Below are 16,442 nucleotides of genomic sequence, written 5' to 3' on the forward strand. Positions count from 1 at the left end.
AGTACTGCCTTGAATTTCTTTGTGACTGGATCCTTCCAGGCAGCATCTGGTGATCTTTGCCACATTAGTCAGGCAGCTGCTCACCGTTGTATAAAGAAGCTGACTGATGCCCTCTTTATACAGGCAACACACTTGATATCCTTCTGAATGGAACCAGAGAGAGTGAGCTTACCAATTCTACCAACCAGTAGGGCTCCCACAGGTATAAGGAGCAAGTGACGGAATGCAGTTAACACTCATAGGCCATAGGACAATTTAATTAATAGGAAAGGCTTTCATTCAATAATGTGCAACTGTTGCGTGATGGCAGTCCCGTCACCCTGACATTAATGCTTGCTACCTGGGAAGTTGTCATGATACTTTCATCATGTGACAATCTACCATACCAGCCCCGGTGACTTAAAGCCTTGTATTAGGATGGTTGAAAATTGATCAGGGCTGTCCCTTACAATGATGGCTAATGACTCTGGTAAGGTTTCTGCAGAAATAGTGGGACGACAGTTATGATGAGGCCTATGTTCAAGAAGTGTGATGAGCAGAGAGTAGACGTTCTGATGTGTTGTTTTAGGTGCCTGGGTAAATCTGGTGGAGCCCAGTGAGAGACTCCAGAACCATTACAGCTTGCTGTGTGCTACATAACACTGGCAGCTGAAAGGGATGAAGATGTCGATGAGGAAGGGTTGGTAGCATGACATCAGTGTGCAGGAAGGAGACGACATGGGACAGGACAGCCAACAGCCAGAGAAAGGAGGAGACAACTTGCAGCTCTGTGCTTTCAACACATAAAGGTTGACTCACCAAATAAAATCATTTAACACCAGTTCTCCCTCCCTACATTTAGAAGGTCCACAGTGTCAGAGACTTATCATACTCTCATAGTATCATAAGTATAGCACAGAAGGAGGCCATTCGGCCCATCGTGCCTGTGCTGGCTCTATGAAAGAGCTATCCAATTAGTCCCATTCCCTTGCTCTTTCTGACAACTTCCTTCATAAGACACAAGTCTACATTTCCTCTGCCATCATCCCACTCCCAAATGTTGCAAACACAGAAATTAACTAAGAACTTTGTGTGATCAAACCGTGCTTAGTTTTCAGAACAACATTCACCCGAAGGTGCCAAACAATCCATTCACCCAAAGGTGCCAAACAATCCATTCACCCAAAGGTGCCAAACAATCCATTCACCCAAAGGTGCCAAACAATCCATTCACCCGAAGGTGCCAAACAATCCATTCACCCGAAGGTGCCAAACAATCCATTCACCCGAAGGTGCCAAACAATCCATTCACCCGAAGGTGCCAAACAATCCATTCACCCGAAGGTGCCAAACAATCCATTCACCCAAAGGTGCCAAACAATCCATTCACCCAAAGGTGCCAAACAATCCATTCACCCGAAGGTGCCAAACAATCCATTCACCCAAAGGTGCCAAACAATCCATTGACCCAAAGGTGCCAAACAATCCATTCACCCTTTCTACAACTACTTCTTAACACTGTGGGGTAGATTGTGACACACTGTGATAGCGAATCGGCAGCATCTACATCCCTCCCAATTTCATTGACTCAATGGAAATAAAAATCAGTTGAGATATAAAATGAGCTGCCGATTTGCTATCACCTGTTTTAGGAACATAGGAACAGGAGGAGGCCATTCAGCCCCCCCGAGCCTGTTTTGCCATTCACATAGTTTGTGGCTGATGTGTATCTTAATGCCATGCACCCACTCGGTTCCATAACCCTTAATACCCTTGCCTAACAAAAAGTTTTACACTATCACGCAAAGTCAAGATCTACCCGTGTCTACCTTACTTGTGTCTTAGTCTTCTGCTTCTACTAATTGTAAACAATTTTACAACACCAAGTTATAGTCCAGCAATTTTATTTTAAATTCACAAGCTTTCGGAGACTTCCTCCTTCCTCAGGTAAATGTTTCAGGACCTCCTTGAAGCCTACGCATTTATACATATAGAACAATACATGGTGTTTACAGACTGCCCCTGCAACTGCCCGTTGCCAAGGCAATCACCGTGTTCAGACAGAGAGGTGTCACCAGCAGAACCCCCGAATACACATTCAACAAAAAAACAAACAGGGAAAAAAAAACAGAGAAAAAAAACAGAGAGAGGCAGAAACATCCGGAAGGCAGAGAGAGCCAGCAAATGACCCATTATATTAAAAACAGATAACATTTGTTCGCTGGTGGGGTAACGTGTAGCGTGACATGAACCCAAGATCCCGGTTGAGGCCGTCCTCATGGGTGCGGAACTTGGCTATCAATTTCTGCTCGACGATTTTGCGTTGTCGTGTGTCTCGAAGGCCGCCTTGGAGTACGCTTACCCGAAGGTCGGTGGATGAATGTCCATGACTGCTGAAGTGTTCCCCGACTGGGAGGGAACCCTCCTGTTTGGCGATTGTTGCGCGGTGTCCGTTCATCCGTTGTCGCAGCGTCTGCATGGTCTCGCCAATGTACCATGCTCTGGGGCATCCTTTCCTGCAACGTATGAGGTAGACAACGTTGGCCGAGTCACAGGAGTATGAACCATGCACCTGGTGGGTGGTGTCCTCTCGTGTGATGGTGGTATCTGTGTCGATGATCTGGCATGTCTTGCAGAGGTTACCGTGGCAGGGTTGTGTGGCGTCGTGGACGCTGTTCTCTTGAAAGCTAGGTAATTTGCTGCGAACGATGGTCTGTTTGAGGTTGGGTGGCTGTTTAAAGGCGAGTAGTGGAGGTGTGGGGATGGCCATAGCGAGGTGTTTGTCCTCATTGATGACATGTTGAAGGCTGCGGAGAACATGGCGTAGTTTCTCCGCTCCGGGGAAGTACTGGACGACAAAGGGTACTCTGTTGGTTGCGTCCCGTGTTAGTCTCCTGAGGAGGTCTATGCGATTTTTTGCTGTGGCCCGTCGGAACTGTCGATCGATGAGTCGAGCGTCATATCCCGTTCTTACTAGGGCGTCTTTCAGCGTCTGTAGGTGTCCATCGCGTTCCTCCTCGTCTGAGCAGACCCTGTGTATTCGCAGGGCCTGTCCATAGGGGATGGCCTCTTTGACGTGGTTAGGGTGGAAGCTGGAAAAGTGGAGCATCGTGAGGTTGTCCGTGGGCTTGCGGTAGAGTGAGGTGCTGAGGTGCCCGTCTTTGATGGAGATTCGTGTGTCCAAGAAAGAAACTGATTCTGAGGAGTAGTCCATGGTGAGCTTGATGGTGGGATGGAACTTGTTGATGTTATCGTGTAGTCTCTTTAGTGATTCCTTGCCGTGGGTCCATAGAAAGAAAATGTCGTCGATGTATCTGGTGTATAGTGTTGGTTGGAGGTCTTGTGCAGTGAAGAAGTCCTGCTCGAACTTGTGCATGAAAATGTTGGCGTATTGGGGTGCGAATTTGGTCCCCATGGCTGTTCCGTGTGTTTGGGTAAAGAACTGGTTATCGAAGGTGAAGACATTGTGATCCAGGATGAAGCGGATGAGTTGTAGGATGGCTTCCGGAGATTGGCTGTTGTTGGTGTTGAGTATTGATGCTGTCGCAGCGATGCCGTCATCGTGGGGGATACTGGTGTATAGTGCCGAGACGTCCATCGTGGTGAGAAGTGTTCCTGGTTCAACTGGTCCGTGGGTACTGAGTTTTTGTAGGAAGTCTGTAGTGTCGCGACAGAAGCTGGGGGTTCCCTGTACGATGGGTTTCAGGATGCCCTCGATGTATCCAGAGAGGTTCTCACACAGGGTTCCGTTGCCTGATACGATGGGACGTCCGGGTGTGTTGGCTTTGTGTATCTTTGGGAGGCAGTAGAAGTCTCCCACGCGGGGATTACGTGGGATGAGATTGCGTAGGATGCTTTGAAGGTCTGGATCGAAGGTCTTGATCAGTTTGTTGAGCTGGTGGGTGTGTTCTTTGGTCGGATCTGCGGGTAACCGTCTGTAGTGTTCCTGGTTGTCCAGTTGTCGGTATGCTTCTTTGCAATAGTCTGTTCTGTTCTGTATGACTATGGCTCCTCCTTTGTCCGCTGGTTTGATGACGATGTTGCGGTTGGTCTTGAGAGCGTTGATGGCGTTGCGTTGTGCTCGGGTGACATTCTGGACTGTCTTCTGAGTGCGGCTGATGAATCTGGCATTGACGCATTTCCTGACAGCTTGAGCATACATGTCCAGCTGAGGGCAGCGACCCTCCGGAGGAGTCCAGTTTCTACTAAAGCATTTATTTATTTTTGTGTTGTCACAGCATTTATTTCAGTCTCTGGAGACTGCCCTCTGCACCTCGATGAAGTTTTCCATTTTCTCACTCTGTGCCCTGAGCTTTCCTTGGGCTGGTTTGAGCAAGGGAGACTGGTGGCGTTTATAATTGGATCTCTCTGGGATAAAGAGAAGCTGACACAGGTATGGAGCAAAGCAAACATTATTGTTCCCACAATCGTCCCTCCTTCAGGAATATTTAATCCTTAACCTTCTCTTACATCAACAAACCTAACTTGCATTTATTTAGTGCCTTTAACGTAGGAAAATTTCCGAAGGTGCTTCACAGGAGCGTAATCAAAAAAAGGACACTGAGCCAGAGGAGATATTGGGAAAGGTGAGGAAAAGCTTGGTCGAAGAAGAGGGTTTTAAGGAAGCTCTTAAAGAAGAGGGCAGCAGAAAGGCAAAGGGGTTCATGGAGCTAATCAATCAGCAGTAGATAGGGTCTGCTCTGAGCAGCAGCAACAGATTTAAACTGCCCATGCTTTGGCATGCATTGAACTCAAAGCAACTAGATGGCTGCTGTGGGAAATCAAAATGTCACACAGGTGCAATGAGGGATGGTCTTAAGAGCTTGGAGATAAAACATGTTGGGATATTGTAGGGGGAGCTTTACTCTGTATCTAACCCGTGCTGTACCTGCCCTGGGAGTGTTTGATGGGACAGTGTAGAGGGAGCTCTACTCGATATTTAACCCTGTACCTGCCCTGGGAGTGTTTGATGGGACAGTGCAGAGGAAGCTTTACTCTGTATCTAACCCGTGCTATATCTTCCCTGGGAGTGTTTGATGGGACAGTGCAGACGGAGCTTTACTCTGTATCTAACCCGCGCTGTACCTGCCCTGGGCGTGTTTGATGGGACAGTGCAGAGGGAGTTCTACTCTGTATCTAACCCGTGCTGTACCTGCCCTGGGAGTGTTTGATGGGAAAGTATAGTGGGAGCACTACTCTGTATCTAACCCGTGCTGTACCTGCCCTGGGAGTGTTTGATGGGACAGTGTCGAGGGAGCTTTACTCTGTATCTAACCCTGTACCTGCCCTGGGAGTGTTTGATGGGACAGTGTAGAAGGAGCTTTACTCTGTATCTAACCCGTGCTGTACCTGCCCTGGGAGTGTTTGATGGGACAGTGTAGAGGGAGCTTTACTCTGTATCTAACCCTGTACCTGCCCTGGGAGTGTTTGATGGGACAGTGTGGAGGGAGCTTCACTCTGTATCTAACTCGTGCTGCACCTGCTCTGGGAGTGTTTGATGGGACAGTGTAGAGGGAGCAATACTCTGTATCTGACCTGTGCTGTACCTGCCCTGGGAGTGTTTGATGGGACAGTGTGGAGGGAGCTCGACTCTGTATCTGACCCGTGCTGTACCTGCCCTGGGAGTTTTTGATGGGTCAGTGTAGCAGGAGCTTTACTCTGTATCTAACGCAGGACCTGCCCTGGGAGTGTTTGATGGGACAGTGTAGAGGGAGCTTTACTCTGTATCTAACCCGTGCTGTACCTGCCCTGGGAGTGTTTGCTGGGACAGTGTAGAGGGAGCTTTACTCTGTATCTAACCCGTGCTGTACCTGCCCTGGGAGTGTTTGATGGGACAGTGTAGAGGGAGCTTTGCTCCATAACGAACCCATGCTGTACCTGCCCTGGGAGTGTTTGATGGGACAGTGTAGAGGGAGCTTTGCTCCATAACGAACCCATGCTGTACCTGCGCTGGGAGTGTTTGATGGGACAGTGTAGAGGGAGCTTTACTCTTTATTTAACCCTGTACCTGACCCTGGGAGTGTTTGATGGGACAGTGTGGAGGGAGCTCTACTCTGTATCTAACCTGTGCTGTACCTGCCTTGGGAGTGTTTGATGGGACAGTGTAGAGGGAGCTTTACTCCATAACTAACCCATGCTGTACCTGCCCTGGGAGTGTTTGATGGGACAGTGTAGAGGGAGCTCTACTCTGTATCTAACCTGTGCTGTACCTGCCCTGGGAGTGTTTGATGGGACAATGTAGAGGGAGCTTTACTCTTCATTTAACCCTGTACCTGACCCTGGGAGTGTATGCTGGGACAGTGTAGAGGGTTGCATCTGAACCAGAGCGGGACAAATATCCTTGCGGGGAGGTTTGATAGCACTGTTCGGGGGGGGGGGTTTAAACTAACGTGGCAGGGGGATGGGATACAGAGTGGAGCTACAATCAGGGGTGATGTGCAGCCAAATATTGAGAAAAAAACAAGTCAGCTTGGAAGACAGGGCAAATATGTAAGTGCAAGGCTGGATGGCATCTATTTTAATGCAAGGAGTCTTGCAAATAAGGTGGATGAACTGAAGGTGTTGATAAACACATGGGAGTATGATATTGTTGCTGTCACAGAGACATGGTTGAGGGAGGGGCAAGACTGGCAGCTCAATATTCCGGGGTACAGAATCTTCAGGCGAGACAGAGGGGGAGGTATAAGAGGAGGGGGGGTCGCAATATTAATTAAAGAATCAATTACTGCCATAAGGAGGGATGATATATTAGCAGGTTCCTCAAATGAGGCCATATGGGTGGAGCTTAAAAACAAAAAGGGGGCAAGCACTTTGATGGGAGTGTACTATAGGCCCCCAAACAGTCAGGGGGAGATAGAGGAACAGATATGTAGGCAAATCTCAGAAAATTGTGCAAATAATAGGGTAATAATAGTGGGGGATTTCAACTTCCCCAATATTAACTGGGATACTCAGAGTGTAAATGGCTTAGAGGGTACAAAATTCTTAACGTGCATCCAGGAGAGCTTTTTGAGCCAGCATGTAGAAAGTCCTACAAGAGAGGGGGCGGTACTGGACCTAATTCTAGGGAATGTGGCCGGCCAAGTGGAAGAAGTGCTAGTAGGTGAGCACTTTGGTGACAGTGACCATAATTCAGTGAGATTTAAGGTGGTCATGGAAAAGGACAGGGAGGGGCCGGAAATAAAGGTTCTAAATTGGGGGAAGGCCGATTTTAATAGGATAAGGCAGGATCTGGCCAAAATGGACTGGGATCAGCTGCTTGTAGGAAAATCCGCATCGCAGCAATGGGAGTCTTTCAGAAGGGAGATTGAGACCATACAATGGCAACATGTTCCCGTAAAGGTCAAGGGTGGTTCCAAGAACTCCAGGGAACCTTGGATGTCAGGGGATATACGAGAATGGATTAGGAAAAAGGCTAAAGACGGAGGAAGCCCTAGAGGAGTACAAAAAGTGCAGGGGGATACTTAAAAAGGAAATTAGGAGATCAAGGAGGGGCCATGAAATAACACTGGCGAGCAAAATAAAGGAAAATCCTAAGATGTTTTATAAGTATATTAAGGGTAAGAGGATGACTAGGGAAAAAATAGGGCCCATTAGGGACAAAAATGGCAATGTGTGTGGAGCCGGAAGATGTAGGAGGGGTTCTAAATGAATTTTTTGCATCTGTTTTCACTATGGAGAAGGACGACGTAGACATAGAAATACAACAGGGGGACTGTGATATACTCGAACATATTAACATCGAGCGGGAGGAGGTATTGGCGGTTTTAGCAGGCCTAAAAATGGATAAATCCCCAGGCCCGGACGAAATGTATCCCAGGCTACTGTGTGAGGCAAAGGAGGAGATTGCGGGGGCTCTGACACATATATTCAGAACCTCTCTGGCCACAGGGGATGTGCCAGAGGACTGGAGAACCGCTAATGTAGTACCATTATTCAAGAAGGGGAGTAGGGAAAAACCGGGGAACTACAAGCCAGTGAGCCTAACATCAGTGGTAGGAAAATTATTGGAAAAAATTCTGAAGGACAAAATTAGTCTCCACTTGGAGAAGCAAGGATTAATCAGGGATAGTCAACATGGCTTTGTCAAGGGAAGATCATGTCTGACTAATTTGATTGAATTTTTTGAGGGGGTGACTAGGCATGTGGATTAGGGTAACGCAGTGGATGTGGTATACATGGATTTCAGTAAGGCCTTCGATAAAGTCCCGCACAGGAGACTGGTCAAGAAGGTACGAGCCCATGGAGTCCAGGGTGCCTTGGCACTTTGGATACAAAACTGGCTTAGTGGCAGAAGGCAGAGGGTGATGGTCGAAGGTTGTTTTTGTGACTGGAAGCCTGTGGCCAGTGGGGTACCACAGGGATCTGTGCTGGGGCCCTTGCTGTTTGTGGTCTACATTAACGACTTGGATATGAATGTAATAGGTATGATCAGTAAGTTCGCTGATGATACAAAAATTGGTAGGGTGGTAAATAGCGAGGAGGATAGCCTCAGTCTGCAGGACGATATAGATGGGTTGGTCAGATGGGCGGAACAGTGGCAAATGGAATTTAACCCGGAAAAGTGCGAGGTGATGCACTTTGGAGGGACTAACAAGGCAAGGGAATACACAATGAATGGGAAGACCCTAGGCGAGACAGAGGGTCAGCGGGATCTTGGTGTGCAAGTTCACAGATCCCTGAAGGCGGCGGAACAGGTAGATAAGGTGGTAAAGAAGGCATATGGGATACTTGCCTTTATTAGCCGAGGCATAGAATATAAGAGCAAGGAGGTTATGATGGAGCTGTATAAAACACTGGTTAGGCCACAGCTGGAGTACTGTGTGCAGTTCTGGTCGCCACACTACAGGAAGGATGTGATCGCTTTGGAGAGGGTGCAGAGGAGATTCACCAGGATGTTACCAGGGCTGGAGCGCTTCAGCTATGAAGAGAGACTGGGAAGATTGGGTTTGTTTTCCTTGGAGCAGAGGAGGCTGAGGGGGGACATGATTGAGGTGTACAAAATTATGAGGGGCACAGATAGGATGGATACTAAGGAGCTTTTTCCCTTCGTTGAGGGTTCTATAACAAGGGGACATAGATTCAAGGTAAAAGGCGGGAGGTTTAGAGGGGATTTGAGAAAGAACTTTTTCGCCCAGAGGGTGGTTGGAGTCTGGAACTCACTGTCTGAAAGGGTTGTGGAGGCAGGAACCCTCACAACATTCAAGAAGCATTTGGATGAGCACTTGAAATGCCATAGCATACAAGGCTACGGACCAAATGCTGGAATATGGGATTAGATTAGACTGGGGTTGATGGCCGGCGCGGACACGATGGGCCGAAGGGCCTCAATCCGTGCTGTATAACTCTATGAGCTCCACTCTGTATCTAACCTGTGCTTTTCATGCCCTGAGAGTGTTTGATGGGACAGTGTAGAGGGAGCTTTACTCTGTATCTGACCCGTGCTGTACCAGCCCTGGGAGTTTTTGATGGGACAGTGCAGAGGGAGCTCTACTCTGTATCTGACCCGTGCTGTACCAGCCCTGGGAGTTTTTGATGGGTCAGTGCAGCAGGAGCTTTACTCTGTATCCAACCCAGGACCTGCCCTGGGAGTGTTTGATGGGACAGTGTCGAGGGAGCTTTACTCTTTATTTAACCCTGTACCTGACCCTGGGAGTGCATGCTGGGTCAGTGTAGAGGGAGCTTCACTCTGTATCTAACCTGTGCTGTACCTGCCCTGGGAGTGTTTGATGGGACAGTGTGGAGGGAGCTCTACTCTGTATCTAACCTGTGCTGTACCTGCCCTGGGAGTGTTTGATGGGACAGTGCAGAGGGAGCTTTACTCTGTATCTAACCCGTGCTGTACCTGCCCTGGGAGTGTTTGATGGGACAGTGTGGAGGGAGCTCGACTCTGTATCTAACCTGTGCTGTACCTGCCCTGGGAGTGTTTGAGGGGACAGTGCAGAGGGAGCTTTACTCCAGAACTAACCCATGCTGTACCAGCCCTGGGAGTGTTTGATGGGACAGTGCAGAGGGAGCTTTACTCTGTATCTAACCCGTGCTGTACCTGCCCTGGGAGTGTTTGATGGGACAGTGTAGAGGGAGCTTTACTCTGTATCTAACCATGTACCTGCCCTGGGAGTGTTTGATGGGACAGTGCAGAGGGAGCTTTACTCTGTATCTAACCTGTGCTGTACTTGCCCTGGGAGTGTTTGATGGGACAGTGCAGAGGGAGCTCTACTCTGTATTTAACCCTGTACCTGACCCTGCGAGTGTTTGCTGGGACAGTGTAGAGGGAGCTCTACTCTGTATCTAACCCGTGCTGTACCTGCCCTGGGAGTGTTTGATGGGAAAGTTTAGTGGGAGCGCTACTCTGTATCGAACCCGTGCGGTACCTGCCCTGGGAGTGTTTGATGCGACAGTGTAGAGGGAGCTTTACTCTGTATTTAACCCTGTACCTGACCCTGGGAGTGCTTGCTGGGACAGTGTAGAGGGAGCTCTACTCTGTACCTAACCCGTGCTGCACCTGCCCTGGGAGTGTTTGATGGGACAGTGTCGAGGGAGCTTTACTCTGTATCTGATCTGTGCTGTACCTGCCCTGGGAGTGTTTGATGGGACAGTGTAGGGGGAGCTTTACTCTGTATCGAACCAGTGCTGTACCTGCCCTGGGAGTGTTTGATGGGACAGTGTGGAGGGAGCTCTACTCTGTATCTAACCTGTGCTGTACCTGCCCTGGGAGTGTTTGATGCGACAGTGTAGAGGGAGCTTTACTCTGTATTTAACCCTGTTCCTGCCCTGGGAGTGTTTAATGGGACAGTGTGGAGGGAGCTTTACTCAGTATCTAACCATGTACCTGCCCTGGGAGTGTTTGATGGGACAGTGCAGAGGGAGCTCTACTCTGTATCGAACCCGTGCTGTACCTGCCCTGGGAGTGTTTGATGGGACAGTGCAGAGGGAGCTTTACTCTGTATCTAACCCGTGCTGTACCTGCCCTGGGAGTGTTTGATGGGACAGTGTAGACGGAGCTTTACTCTGTATCTAACCCGTGCTGTACCTGCCCTGGGAGTGTTTGATGGGACAGTGTAGAGGGAGCTTTACTCTGTATCTAACCCTGTACCTGCCCTGGGAGTGTTTGATGGGACAGTGTAGAGGGAGCTTCACTCTGTATCTAACCCGTGCTGTACCTGCCCTGGGAGTGTTTGATGGGACAATGCAGGGGGAGCTTTACTCTGTATTTAACCCTGTACCTGACCCTGGGAGTGTTTGCTGGGACAGTGTAGAGGGAGCTCTACTCTGTATCTAACCTGTGCTGTACTTGCCCTGGGAGTGTTTGATGGGACAGTGTAGAGGGAGCTTTACTCTGTATCTGATCTGTGCTGTACCTGCCCTGGGAGTGTTTGATGGGACAGTGTAGAGGGAGCTTTACTCTGTATCTAACCCTGTACCTGCCCTGGGAGTGTTTGATGGGACAGTGCAGACAGAGCTTTACTCTGTATCTAACCCGTGCTGTACCTGCCCTGGGAGTGTTTGATGGGACAGTGTAGAGGGAGCTCTACTCTATATCTAACCTGTGCTGTACCTGCCCTGGGAGTGTTTGATGGGACAGTGTAGAGGGAGTTCCACTCTGTATCTAACCCGTGCTGTACCTACCCTGGGAGTGTTTGATCGGTCAGTGCAGAAGGAGCTTTACTCTGTATCTAACCCTGTACCTGCCCTGGGAGTGTTTGATTGGACATCGTGGAGGGAGCTTTACTCTGTATCTAACCCTGTACCTACCCAGGGAGTGTTTGATGAGACAGTGTAGAGGGAGCTTTACTCTGTATCTAACCTGTGCTGTACCTGCCCTGGGAGTGTTTGATGGGACAATGTAGAGGGAGCTCTACTCCATAACTAACCCATGCTGTACCTGCCCTGGGAGTGTTTGATGGGACAGTGCAGAGGGAGCTTTACTCTGTATTTAACCCTGTACCTGACCCTGGGAGTGTTTGCTGGGACAGTGTAGAGGGAGCTCTAATCTGTATCTAACCTGTGCTGTACTTGCCCTGGGAGTGTTTGATGGGACAGTGTGGAGGGAGCTCGAATCTGTATCTAACCTGTGCTGTACTTGCCCTGGGAGTGTTTGATGGTACAGTGTAGAGGGAGCTTTACTCTGTGTCTAACTCTGTACCTGCCCTGGGAGTGTTTGATGGGTCAGTGTAGAAGGAGCTTGACTCTGGATCTAACCCTGTACCTGCCCTGGGAGTGTTTGATGGGACAGTGCAGAGGGAGCTCTACTCTGTATCTAACCTGTGCTGTACCTGCCCTGGGAGTGTTTGATGGGACAGTGTAGAGGGAGCTTTACTCCATAACTAACCCATGCTGTACCTGCCCTGGGAGTGTTTGATGGGACAGTGTAGAGGGAGCTTTACTCTGTCTCTCACCCGTGCTGTACCTGCCCTGGGAGTGTTTGATGGGACAGTGTAGAGGGAGCCTTACTCTGTATCTAACCCGTGCTCACCAATCTACCTGTCGCAAATGCATCTGTCCATGACAGTATTGGTAGGAGTGACCACCGCACAGTCCTCGTGGAGATGAAATCCCGTCTTCGCACTGAGGACACCATCCAACGTGTTGTGTGGCACTACCACCGTGCTAAATGGGATAGATTCAGAACAGATCCAGCAGCTCAAAACTGGGCATCCATGAGGCGCTGTGGGCCATCAGCAGCAGCAGAATTGTATTCCAGCACAATCTGTAACCTCATGGCCCGGCATATTCCTCACTCTACCATTACCAACAAGCCAGGGGATCAACCCTGGTTCAATGAGGAGTGTAGAAGAGCATGCCAGGAGCAGCACCAGGCGTACCTAAAAATGAGGTGCCAACCTGGTGATGCTACAACTCAGGACTACATGCATGCTAAACAGCGGAAGCAACATGCTACAGACAGAGCTAAGCGATTCCACAACCAACGGATCAGATCAAAGCTCTGCAGTCCTGCCACATCCAGTCGTGCATGGTGGTGGACAATTAAACAACTAACGGGAGGAGGAGGCTCTGCAAACATCCCCATTCTCAATGATGGCGGAGTCCAGCACGTGAGTGCAAAAGACAAGGCTGAAGCGTTTGCAACCATCTTAAGCCAGAAGAGACGAGTGGATAATCCATCTCTGCCTCCTCCCGATATCCCCACCATCACGGAAGCCAGTCTTCGGCCAATTCGATTCACTCCACGTGATATCAAGAAACGGCTGAGTGCACTGGATGCAGCAAAGGCTATGGGCCCTGACAACATCCCAGCTGCAGTGCTGAAGACTTGTGCTCCAGAACTAGCTGTGCCTCTAGCCAAGCTGTTCCAGTACAGCTACAACACTGGCATCCACCCGACAATGTGGAAAATTGCCCAGGTATGTCCTGTCCACAAAAAGCAGGACAAATCCAATCCGGCCAATTACCGCCCCATCAGTCGACTCTCAATCATCAGCAAAGTGATGGAAGGTGTCGTCGACAGTGCTATCAAGCGGCACTTACTCACCAATAACCTGCTCACCGATGCTCAGTTTGGGTTCCGCCAGGACCACTCGGCTCCAGACCTCATTACAGCGTTGGTCCAAACATGGACAAAAGAGCTGAATTCCAGAGGTGAGGTGAGAGTGACTGCCCTTGACATCAAGGCAGCATTTGACCGAGTGTGGCACCAAGGAGCCCTAGTAAAATTGAAGTCAATGGGAATCAGGGGGAAAACTCTCCAGTGGCTGGAGTCATACCTAGCACAAAGGAAGATGGTAGTGGTTGTTGGAGGCCAATCATCTCAGCCCCAGGGCATTGCTGCAGGAGTTCCTCAGGGCAGTGTCCTCGGCCCAACCATCTTCAGCTGCTTCATCAATGACCTTCCCTCCATCATAAGGTCAGAAATGGGGATGTTCGCTGATGACTGCACAGTGTTCCGTTCCATTCGCAACCCCTCAGATAATGAAGCAGTCCGAGCCTGCATGCAGCAAGACCTGGACAACATCCAGGCTTGGGCTGATAAGTGGCAAGTAACATTCGCGCCAGATAAGTGCCAGGCAATGACCATCTCCAACAAGAGAGAGTCTAACCACCTCCCCTTGACATTCAACGGCATTACCATCGCCGAATCCCCCACCATCGACATCCTGGGGGTCACCATTGACCAGAAACTTAACTGGACCAGCCATATAAATACTGTGGCTACAAGAGCAGGTCAGAGGCTGGGTATTCTGCGGCGAGTGACTCACCTCCTGACTCCCCAAAGCCTTTCCACCATCTACAAGGCACAAGTCAGGAGTGTGATGGAATACTCTCCACTTGCCTGGATGAGTGCAGCTCCAACAACACTCAAGAAGCTCGACATCATCCAAGATAAAGCAGCCCGCTTGATTGGCACCCCATCCACCACCCTAAACATTCACTCCCTTCACCACCGGCGCACTGTGGCTGCAGTGTGCACCATCCACAGGATGCACTGCAGCAACTCGCCAAGGCTTCTTCGACAGCACCTCCCAAACCCGCGACCTCTACCACCTAGAAGGACAAGGGCAGCAGGCGCATGGGAACAAAACCACCTGCACGTTCCCCTCCAAGTCACACACCATCCCGACTTGGAAATATATCGCCGTTCCTTCATCGTCGCTGGGTCAAAATCCTGGAACTCCCTTCCTAACAGCACTGTGGGAGAACAGTCACCACACGGACTGCAGCGGTTCAAGAAGGCGGCTCACCACCACCTTCTCAAGGGCAATTAGGGATGGGCAATAAATGCCGGCCTTGCCAGCGACGCCCACATCCCGTGAACGAATAAAAAAATAAAATAAAAAAAAAACCCTGTACCTGCCCTGGGAGTGTTTGATGGGACAGTGTAGAGGGAGCTTTACTCTGTATCTAACCCTGTACCTGCCCTGGGAGTGTTTGATGGGACAGTGTAGAGGGAGCTTTACTTTGTATCTAACCCTGTACCTGACCCTGGGAGTGTTTGCTGGGACAGTGTAGAGGGAGATCTACTCTGTATCGAACCCGTGCTGTACCTACCGTGGGAGTGTTTGATTAGACATTGTGGAGGGAGCTTTACTCTGTATCTGACCCGTGCTGTACCTGCCCTCGGAGTTTTTGATGGGTCAGTGTAGCAGGAGCTTTACTCTGTATCTAACCTGTGCTGTACCTGCGCTGGGAGTGTTTGATGGGACAGTGTAGAGGGAGCTTTACTCTGTATTTAACCCTGTACCTGCCCTGGGACTGTTTGATTGGACATCGTGGAGGGAGCTTTACTCTGCATCTAACCCGTGCTATACTTGCCCTGGGAGTGTTTGATGGGACAGTGTAGAGAGGGCTTTACTCTCTATCTAACCCTGTACCTGACCCTGGGAGTGTTTGATGGGACAGTGTGGAGGGAGCTCTACTCTGTATCTAACCCGTGCTGTACCTGCCCTGGGAATGTTTGATGGGACAGTGCAGAGGGAGTTTTACTCTGTATCTAACCCTGTACCTGCCCTGGGAGTGTTTGATGGGACAGTGTGGAGGGAGCTTTACTCTGTATCCAACTGGTGCTGCACCTGTTCTGGGAGTGTTTGATGGGAAAGTGCAGAGAGAGCTTTATTCTATATCTAACCCTGCACCTGCCCTAGGAGTGTTTGATGGGACAGTGTGGACGGAGCTTTACTCTGTATCTAACCCGTGCTGTACCTGCCCTGGGAGTGTTTGATGGGACAGTGTAGAGGGAGTTCTACTCTGTATCTAACCCGTGCTGTACCTGCCCTGGGAGTGTTTGATCGGTCAGTGTAGAAGCTTTGCTCTGTATCTAACCCTATACCTGCCCTGGGAGTGTTTGATGGGACAGTGCAGAGGGAGCGTTACTCCATAACTAACCCATGCTGTACCTGCCCTGGGAGTGTTTGATGGGACTGTGTCGAGGGAGCTTTACTCTGTATTTAACCCTGTACCTGACCCTGGGAGTGTTTTCTGGGACAGTGTAGAGGGAGCTTTACTCTGTATCGAACCCGTGCTGTACCTGCCTGGGAGTGTTTGATGGGACAGTGCAGGGGAAGCTTTACTCTGTGTCTAAGCCGTGCTGTACCTGCCCTGGGAGTGTTTGATGGGACAGTGTGGAGGGAGCTTTACTCTGTATCTAACCATGCACCTGCCCTGGGAGTGTTTGATGGGACAGTGTGGAGGGAGCTTTACTCTGTATCTAACCATGCACCTGCCCTGGGAGTGTTTGATGGGACAGTGTGGAGGGAGCTTTACTCTGTATCTAACCATGCACCTGCCCTGGGAGTGTTTGATGGGACAGTGTAGAGGGAGCTTCACTCCGTATCTAACCCTGTACCTGCCCTGGGAGTGTTTGATGGGACAGTGTAGAGGGAGCTTCACTCTGTATCTAACCCGTGCCGTACCTGCTCTGGGAGTGTTTGATGGGACAGTGTAGAGGGAGCTTTACTCTGTATCTAACCCGTGCTGGACCTGCCCTGGGAGTGTTTGACGGGACAGTG

General features: G+C 49.9%; 1 protein-coding gene across 1 annotated transcript in view; it reads left to right on the forward strand.

Annotated features, from left to right (window-relative positions):
* Window positions 1-16,442, forward strand: part of LOC137341342 (serotonin N-acetyltransferase-like) — an 87,330-nt gene that overhangs the window by 32,607 nt on the left and 38,281 nt on the right. The window contains exon 3 of the mRNA XM_068004467.1: window positions 4,218-4,372. Within this exon, the coding sequence (XP_067860568.1) occupies window positions 4,218-4,372 (155 nt within the window). The remainder of the gene's footprint in view (window positions 1-4,217; window positions 4,373-16,442) is intronic.

This window comes from Heptranchias perlo, chromosome 23, assembly GCF_035084215.1.
Source record: "Heptranchias perlo isolate sHepPer1 chromosome 23, sHepPer1.hap1, whole genome shotgun sequence".
Classification (NCBI taxonomy): Eukaryota; Metazoa; Chordata; class Chondrichthyes; order Hexanchiformes; family Hexanchidae; genus Heptranchias; species Heptranchias perlo.